This window comes from Phalacrocorax carbo, chromosome 8 (assembly GCF_963921805.1).
Source record: "Phalacrocorax carbo chromosome 8, bPhaCar2.1, whole genome shotgun sequence".
Taxonomy (NCBI): Eukaryota; Metazoa; Chordata; class Aves; order Suliformes; family Phalacrocoracidae; genus Phalacrocorax; species Phalacrocorax carbo.
The window spans coordinates 35,887,615-35,897,178 of record NC_087520.1 but is presented as its reverse complement, the minus strand read 5'-3'; the positions used below and the strand labels follow the sequence as shown (position 1 = coordinate 35,897,178).

The window sequence follows — 9,564 nt, the reverse complement described above, 5'->3', positions numbered from 1 at the left end:
ATATAGCCAGCTGTAAAATAAGTAAATTCCAGTGGCAAAAGGCAACAGTAATATTCAACAAACACGAGGCAAAAGTTATTCTCAGTTTTAATAGAAGAGTCATATGTAAAGAAGTTCAAATTCTTACCACAGCAGCAATTTCTGCTCCAGTTTTATGGTTTAAAGCAGCAAGTACTACAGAGGCAATGAAAAAGAAGAAAGTGCTGAGTCCAGTGTTGACCAGATCCTAAAAAAATAAATTCATTTGCATTACTAAACAATGATTCGCTTGCTTTTATTAGAAGTGATGAAACAAAAGGTTAGAACAAGAACTATAGTAATACTTTCCCATTCTCTATGCAGTTTATCACTTACACAAAAGGCAGCAAAGATTATTACACAGTAAATGTAATGTGTGCGCATTAGTCTGTGACCTGAAGTCAAAGAGCATGTACATATAAAGCACCAGTGCAGCTTCTCTATGCATTACCGCAATTTCTACTGGGTTTATTAGAAAAGTACTGTCAGCATAAATAAATGAGTGAAGCTGAGCTGTTCTACCTCAGCTGATGCTGAAATAACCCAAATATCAAGTTCAGCACTCCAGGAACCCCTCATTCTTTCACATCACTACAGTGCTCCACACACTGCCCAGAATTCATGAATTTTACTATGAATTCTTTGAGGCCTTTATTGTAGAAAACTGCACGTCCTATTTCTGTAACAGCTGCCCATGTTGTGAGAATACAGATTTTTACATATTTATTGCATAAAATTGATGTTCCAAGCAGACATTTTAGAACAGATGCACAGCAACACCCCAGGGGCACCTATGTTCAGGGAAAATTCTTGCTTTGCTCCAACCACTGAAAAATGACAGGCAACATGCAATTCAGTTATACATATGCTGCATATGTCACTTAGTGTTCAAATGATTATGCTGCCATGCCTTACAAAAAGCAGGGTCATTTACTTAGCATTGGAACATATGTAAGGATTCTAAATGGCAGCTATTAACACAAGAATAATTATGTCAATACAAGACTATGGTCAGACTTGAGAAAAAAAATTAAGAGTTGACACTTTAAAATAATAGAAGAAACGAAGTGCTAGATTCTTTAGGGACTAGCTGTTCAGTATGTTACTTGGGGCATCTTTTAAATTTTTTGAAATATTTGTTACTTATGTGCACTGCACTATACATACACTACAGAGATGTAGGAAATAACAGACTATCATGATAATTGAATGAACAGGCGAAGTCAGGGAGCAAGAAGGGGTGTGGAGGAATCAGGGAATGGCAGTTCAGTACAAATCCTGAAGGAAAGAGAAATAAGTGAGAAGTGAATACTATCATAGCCAAAAGGGATAGAAAGAAAACCTGTATACAAGTTTGCTGTGCAACTTAAGGTTTTGAGTTCAAGGGAAAAAATTTAAAAATCAACACACAACAAAAACACACTGAACATGCCAACTCCTGCCATTAAAAAAAATCCCATCACTGCTCTTTAAGTAGAATTCAAAGACAAATTTCTTCTACTTGACTCTTAATTCTCTCACATGCAAGTCAGGCCCACTTCCTGTTCCTGCTCCTCCACCTACTACAAGTATAAACCCCAACCCTGAAGTGCATCTTGTAAATTGCGGTAAGAAGTTAGGTTTAGAAAACTGAACATTTTAATTTTAACTTATTCACTGGATATGAATCCCATGACTATGTTCCAGCTATGCAGCACAAAGACTAAAAAGACCACTGTCATTCAGCCACCCCCAGAACATCTGTTTTTCTAGCCATTATTTGAGAATGCTTTAAACTAATAGCAAAACCTGAAAGTTTCTGGCACTGTGTTATTCACAGGGAGAACTATTTTGAGGGTACTGACTCAGCGACAGCTAGTCAGTAAACTGGGGATACACAGTATAATATATGGCTGTGGCCTGATCCTCATCTAAAAGGGGAACTTTCCCAAGAAATCCAAGAGGATTCCATTGTTCATCGCTATTTCCACCCACATGTTCAGACTTGATGAGCCCAGTAAGACCTAAACTGTCTTACCAAATAGTAAAGAAACAAAAGCAAATTGTTGGCATCAGAAACTCCTACCGTCTTTTCACCTGCCAGCGTATACTTAGAGATACTTTATATCTCTGTTCAAGCTCACTGAAATAGATGTTATCTGGTACTTATGGCATCAAACAACATTGGAATTTTACTAAATAGTTACTGCAATTTCAATTGTATAATTGCTTGCCTTGCAGAAGTAAATTTGATAGAGATATTGGAAAAATAAATGGCATTTCAAAATTTCTCCAAGCACCCTCCTCTCCACCTCTGAGTTTAGCAGCTCTAACTGTGCTTCTGGGGTTGCCAACAAGAGCTGTGATTCTCATCTCGACAAACCCTTTTTCACTAGGGGGGAAGTCTCACCAAAGCTGACAACATGTCCCAGATTCAACAGCATTCAACATTTTCATCAAGTCTCTAGAGTAAACATATCTATGCCACCAAGAATGCTTAAACTAAATACTGAGGAGAAGACAGCTATGCTCTTGAATAATTTAAAAACTAAAAAATTTAAATTATAAAACAAATTTTTAAAAAATTATAGAAGTTATTTAAAAATATTTTAAAATAATTTAAAAAAATTAACATTCAACCCAAGGTCAGGTTGTATATTTTACTACCAGAGTATATTTGCCACCTACAGTAATGACCTACAGAATGGAGACAAAATCCTTGAAGAAATAACTCAGAACAACTTAGTAATTACAGCAGGTAAGCATCTCAACATGTGATGCCATGACAAAAAAAATAAAGAGGAAAAGCACTTGCGTATTCCTTTGGACGTATGGACATGACAGGTGTAAGGTGGTAATCTTACCTTTGCAAGGGACACTGGAATGCTGCATCCTGTTCCGGTATCCACATTTTTTAAAGTATGTTGAAAAATTGGACAGATACAGAGAAGAGCCACAGAAGTTATTTGAATGGAGGAGAAAATTTCTCACAGTATGAATCAAAGAATCTAAACTGCTTTGAATATTAGAAAGATTGAGCTGTGTACACAAAGACTCCAGTATTCAAATAATCAAGAAATACTAGCCCTTTTAAAAGTTTAGCATAGAAAAGCACAACAAAATTAACAGTATAACAAAAATTAACAGCTGCAAAATTAAGACAGAAGTCATATTCAAAATGAAGTAAGTTTTAATTGTGTGGGACCTAACCATCACAGCAACCAAAGATGTGCTTAATATTCCACCTTTTCAGTTCTTATAATCCAGAATATGATTTTTCAGACAAATATTTTGTACTTCTTTAGTACCATACTTAAAGACTAAGTGGATGACACATAAAGGTCTATGATTTATGGGGTCAGATGTGCTTATTAATCCTGCTGACCTCTGACTTTCTGAATCAGTCAGCTTGATCATCTTGCCAAAGGAGAATAGCATAAGACAGCTAAGACCTATCCACAATATGACAGACATTATCATCTATCCGCATGCTACAAATGGACTTGAAGGCTTCTTGTTTGAGACGTTTGAGATACTGCAGAATACGCAATACTACTGAAATTAGACTGCTGATGCCTTTGTCATGATTTTTCCAGGAAACCAGAGACACAAAAGTGTGTTAGAAACTTTGTCATTATCACTGGTGTTTTATTTTATTGTACTCTTTACAAAGAATATCAAATTTCTCCTTGCAAAGAATCCAACAACTCATATCTAAAGACTTGATTCCATCTTGAGGCTCCAATTTATTTGTTTCTGCAATTCCGTTTTCCCTGTTTAGGTCAAAACCTTTTAATGCGATTAACAATTGATTCACATTCATAAATAAGGCTGATTTCTTAAAAAGCTAAAACTAACACAATCTTTCATATCCACAGATAAGATTGTTTGGATCTTAAGGAGCAATGACACTTATCAGTAACACTGGCATATAATGGTATCATCACAGATGCAAATATTGGTGGCGGGTTTTAATCCAAAATTTGGTACTTACTACTTAGAGCTGAACGAAAAGAAAAACTACAACCGTTTTGGAAGAAGTCAGAGCAGAAACAAAAGAGAATGAACTACAGCAAGAATTCAAGAAGTAAAGGACACTCCCTAAAGTAATGTAGCTTTTTTCCATGTAAGAGAAAACGAATAATCGTGACAAGAAAAAGAATAAACTAATTGAAAAAAGATGAGCCATTTCAAATCTGGCCATGATGTAGCTGAAGTTCTTGCTATTATATTTATAGACAAAGTAAAAACCACATCACACAGACAGAAGAATTTCTGCTGAAATTACAGCAACCTCATGAGACAGTATGCTGTGCCATAAAATACTGTACAAAGCTGCCATCCATAACAGAGAATAAAATCTAGAGTGCATTTGATTCAGTTCATAGACTGCTGCTGCTGCTCTCTTTCTCCTTTCCAAAATGATTTAAAATGAAAGACTGACCTCTGGTCACTTGCTAGCTATGCCCGAGTCATTCTGTTCAGTCAGCAATGGTCCTGTCAGTCCAAAGGAGAGTATCCAAGGACATATTTGCTACTGCCATCACCAGCTATCTGTCCCACTCAGAAGGAGCATACAGCAGAGGAGGCATCTTAACTTGTGGATGAAGATGGGTTTATGCCAAGACAGCATTTTTTGCTAAAGTAGACAGGGTAAGGCTTTTGTTTTGCCGATTCTGCTGTGAAGGTAGAAAACTCTTGAAAAGGAAAGTAGACAGCATCCTACAGTCTTTCATTTTTAAGAGTCTGGGCAGGTATGGTTCCTGGATTAATGATGATGGAGAAGCTGAATTGATGCTATGAATGAGAGGTCTGTTAACAGACCTGAAAATACCCATTAAGTAACTCCTGAGAGCTGCAAGGGACATCAGTTTCAAAAGCTTCCAATTCATCCTCCAGTTTGGGACATTACCAGGAGTTGGCTCTGATGCTCAGAGGTGTCAGTAACACCCACGTGCCTTTATCCACTGCTCTCTGTGACTTCACACATGCAAACTTTTAAGAGACATTCAATCAAAATACACACTCTGCCTTTTTATCCTGTATTTCATGAAGTTAAGGGACTGTACCAAGAGACCAGACGCTATTTAAAAGGGAGACAGTGCCACATTGCAGTTGTAATTTGTATAAACAAAAATACGACATTTAAACTGGTGGTCACTTTTGCCATTTGCTTGCTGAAATCCAAGAGTTTACAGATAGGTGGAGTTGAAAGCAGCTATGTGAATGTAATCCAGAAAAGAAGCCTGCACATTTCAACAGTTTAACTTTGTCACCAAAGGTGACAGAAATTAGCAGCCTGCTGCTGTCCAGGTTTTCCACAAAAGAGAGTACTCAAAGTAACATTTCCTTTAACTCTGTTTGGGGTTTGGTGGTTTGTTTTTCAGTTGGCAGGGGAAGGGAGGGGAAGTGTGGTTTTTGATTTTTTTTTTTTGTACAATGCCCCTAATTTTTCCTCCAACCACTACTTTATACTTGCAAGGTTTGTAAACTTTTTCCCTTGTTTCTATATGAAGCTATCAAGTTTACAAACATACCAGTCAGTCCTCTAAACCAAGGACCTCTGGCCAAACTCCAATAATTCTACTCTATGATCATATTATTAAACATTGTACAAGCATTTTGCACCGCAATTAAAAATGGAAACACTGTTTCTCAAGCAAAAAAAAAGTCATAGGTAGAAAGAACAAAATTAACTGTATGAGTATTAATTCACACCTCTTTTTTCCCCTCATTTATACAGGCTTACATAGGTACAGGAGCCTTTATTCAAACACTGCATTCTGCCACTCTAAGATTTACATAAGCATCACTTCCCCCCGCTAAGTAGTTCATGACCGATGTTTTCAGAAGTATATTAGTGAACCAGAGGGCTGGATTCATGCTGTGCAGACAGAGCTATCTTAGTGCCCATCTCACAAGGTGGGGCTATGCTTGCTGCCTGGCCCCTGCGGGTCCCACACCACACACGGCAGCCCCCAAAGGTCACCAGCATTCAGCTACAGGTGCTCCTATTCAGGCACTTCGGTCTGGCCCCAGGTGTCTGGCACTTGCTGGAAATCAGTTCTACTGCCAGCATCTTAAGCAAAGCATGTAAAAAGTCCCGAATTAACTCAAGTGACTTTCAAAAACCTTAGTCAGCTCTTCAAAAGGTCAGGGACAAGCTACGATTTTTAAGAAATGGAAGTGGCCTCAAAACCAAGATTCTTATTTTATTATTTCTAACTATTTTTGAGTTGTAATACCAGCTCTGTTAGATGTAGTAACTCTGCTGTAAATGACAAAAAACATTCCTGAATGAATGCTTCTGCAGTCCCCATTTTATTTTGGTTTCTTGAAGATCACCTGTGTATTTCCCTCTCAGTTCTTTCTTAGCTCCTCCTCGCTGCTTTCCCTGCATGTTTTTCCAATACACAGTCCTGCACACAGACAGGACCCACAGTCATCATCACAAAGCAACAGACCTTACTAGCGGTAACTACCAAACCATGTAATATTTCTGATATTTAAAAGTTGTATTTCTTACAGAGTAATGCTTCATTCTGCACACTACGCTGCACCAAATGAGAATGAATGTCCACAAGGAGCACTAACCCGGAGGAGATTAATTCTGACTTCTGTTTTCATTTTTAAAATATTCATTATTATCCTTAATAGGTACTGCTATTTTGACAGCAGTAAACATAAAAGTGAAGAATGACTTAATTTCTCATTCAACAGCTAAACAAGCCAAAGAAAACCAGTATGTTTTTTTCAAAACAGGAGGGGAAAAATAGAAATTTTTAAAAAATAAAATCACGATTACTCTGTGAAGGCCTTTGAGAACTACAGCTTTGCAATTACACTCTTCAGAGCCAAGACTGGTGTAAGACAGTTTGTCATTCTGGCACCACATCAAATTTTCTGCCAACTATTTCAGCATCAGTTGCTTGCACACAAGGTTTCATCACTGCAACAACTGAAAAAACCCAACCCTGCAAAGATGATGAAATAAGTTTTCAGGCAGCACAAAATACAACCACTGATCTGCGTCTTCAGAGAAACACCTGACTCCTCATTTTTCTTCCCTGTAGCAGTGCTTCCTTGGGACTGAGTCCCAGGGGAACTCTAATTTGTGCTGTGCTCAGTCCTGTGCCTCATCTTTGAGGCTGCTCTAGGCTGAAGAACTCTGCATTCAGAACGGCACGCACACACAAAATACACTACCAGAGCTCCAGTGGATGTTTAAAAAAAATTTTAAAACCAATGGTGAAAAACTATAGGAAGATTTTTTTTCTACACACACACACAAATAGTCCATTCTACTGGCTAATTATGCAATGATTTACATCTCTAATGACTTGGATTTCTCTCAAACTCATCCAAGACACACTGTCAAATTTCAAAATTCTCAGCTATTTGCCATTACTTCTCCTGCTCCTCAAGTCATCTCAGTTCTCAGTCCTGAAAAAAGGTACAGCAGCATTACAGTGGATCCACTCTGCAGTGACAATTGTTGTCAGAAAGCCTGGCAAACCACATGCAAAGTCAACAGAACACCAAAGTTATTTACTACACACACTTTGGTTAGCTTTCCCACCCCATCCCTACTTCTAGAGGGCCATGCCATCTACACGGTTTGGCTGCAAGATCTTAAGCTCTCACTGTAGAACACATAAGATACCAATAATGTATTAGAAAAATATAATTTAGCCAAACACAAAACTATAGCAAACATTCAGTTAGTAGTAAACTCTGAGAATAGCCATTTTAAAACAGCAGCTCATCAGTTAAGCAGGAATCTCTACTGTGGTATGCTCTTCATTCCCCTACGCCACTTTCAAGTCTCCTTGCAGAATAGTCTCCCTTTGAGCTGTAAAGCATAAAGTGGAAATTTCCACTGCAGCTTCCCCAGCTTTTGCATTTTTGCATAATATTGGTAGTTCTGCACAATACAGACAAGTGACTTCTTTCATCTTACTGTAACAGATCTGCCTCTTTCCAACACACCCAAGCAAGGTACTTTTCTGACCTCACCATCTTCATGTTTCTTTCATGTTTACCTCAGGAAAATGTGAAAACGTTTGACAAGTCTTAAATTAGGATCAAAACCAAAGCTCTTTTCTCCAAATACCTAAAAATATATATTTTAAAAATTTGGTACATTTGCATATCTGTTAGACACTAGTATATACTGAGCCACATTTTCATTCCAAGCAGGGATAGTGGACATCAGACAACATCCACCATGCATTAGAAAGAAGTCTAATTTTAATAAAGTACTACAGGAAACAATCCTGTGTTGGACAATACCAATTGATGGCCTAGTAAATTCTAATATGTAGGATCATTTGAAAGCAAAGACTTTCAAATAGTTCTCAGGAAGTTTGAGTGCTGTGTTCAAAGAAAGCCTCCTAATTTCAAGACTTATTAAATTCTTTCATGCACTGTAACAATCTCTTCTTCTCACACAGCTTCTAAAAGCAAAGTCTGACAGTTTTCACAAGGAAAATACCCATTATAAGTCATACTTTTTTTTTAAAGCATGTATATTAATGAATTTATACATAAGCGGGAATGACTTCCTCCTAAAGCATTCAGGAGCGTGAAAGGCTGTTTGGAAAGCAGTGCCTGTGATAACTGTGTCAAATACAGAGGCTGCAAGATTATAAAAATAACCATCAAAACACAGGAAAATACTAAATATCAAAAGAGGCAAATAACGTATGAATATACATCTAAATTGTAAAGAATAAAATGCCAAAATAAGCAAAAAAAATTCAGCCACAACTGTATGTTCTTAAATCTGCTACTAACTTTGCCAGAGTAACCTCCACATAGATGTTTTATCAGCAGCTTTCAATCTCCCACTCTGTACATGCAACAGCAGAATATGGCGATCTGAACAATGAAGATAACCCTCAGAGTAACAGTCCTAACAGACTATGATTATTGAAATCAATAAGCAATACCAGGAAGAAGCATGGTGTCATCAGTTAATGGAAGTCAGAAGCTTCCAGTCCTCTTCTCACTTCTGTTAGAGATCTTCAGTACAGTGACAGAAGCAGCATTTCATCTTCAGTACATAACCAAAAGAATGAGACTTGCGAGCTCATGACAATTTACTTCTATCTCTGTTGATCTGGCAATATGAACTAAAGCAAAAGCATTTGCAATGTATTCCATTTGCCCTTCAGACTGTACTCTGACCATGTCATATTGCTCCATGCTGTTTAGGTAGAGGGTTCAGAATGTGACCATTGCCCAATACCCAAACTACTTAAATTAAAAGAAAAAAGAAACCAAACCCAAAATAAACCACCAGAAGTGGTTGGATTTTTAAGCCCCCTTTTCTCTAAAGATCCCTAACAGAGTGCTGTAGAGACAAGTAACACTGCACTCAAAAGGGCAATTCTTGTCACTCAACTACTGTAAAAAGTCAGAGTGACTGAAAGGACCTGCCAGCTACATGCTGATATCTACTGCATTATTTGATGGGAAAGGCAGAGCGCTGCGTAGCTGCATTTAGGCTTCTGTACTTACTATGTTCAACATATTGTCAAGGTGTTCTGTGCCACAGGGCTCAAC

General features: G+C 37.7%; 1 protein-coding gene across 1 annotated transcript in view; it reads right to left on the bottom strand.

Moving 5' to 3' along the window:
- Positions 1–9,564, bottom strand: part of CMTM4 (CKLF like MARVEL transmembrane domain containing 4) — a 42,072-nt gene that overhangs the window by 9,943 nt on the left and 22,565 nt on the right. The window contains exon 3 of the mRNA XM_064459603.1: positions 128–226. Within this exon, the coding sequence (XP_064315673.1) occupies positions 128–226 (99 nt within the window). The remainder of the gene's footprint in view (positions 1–127; positions 227–9,564) is intronic.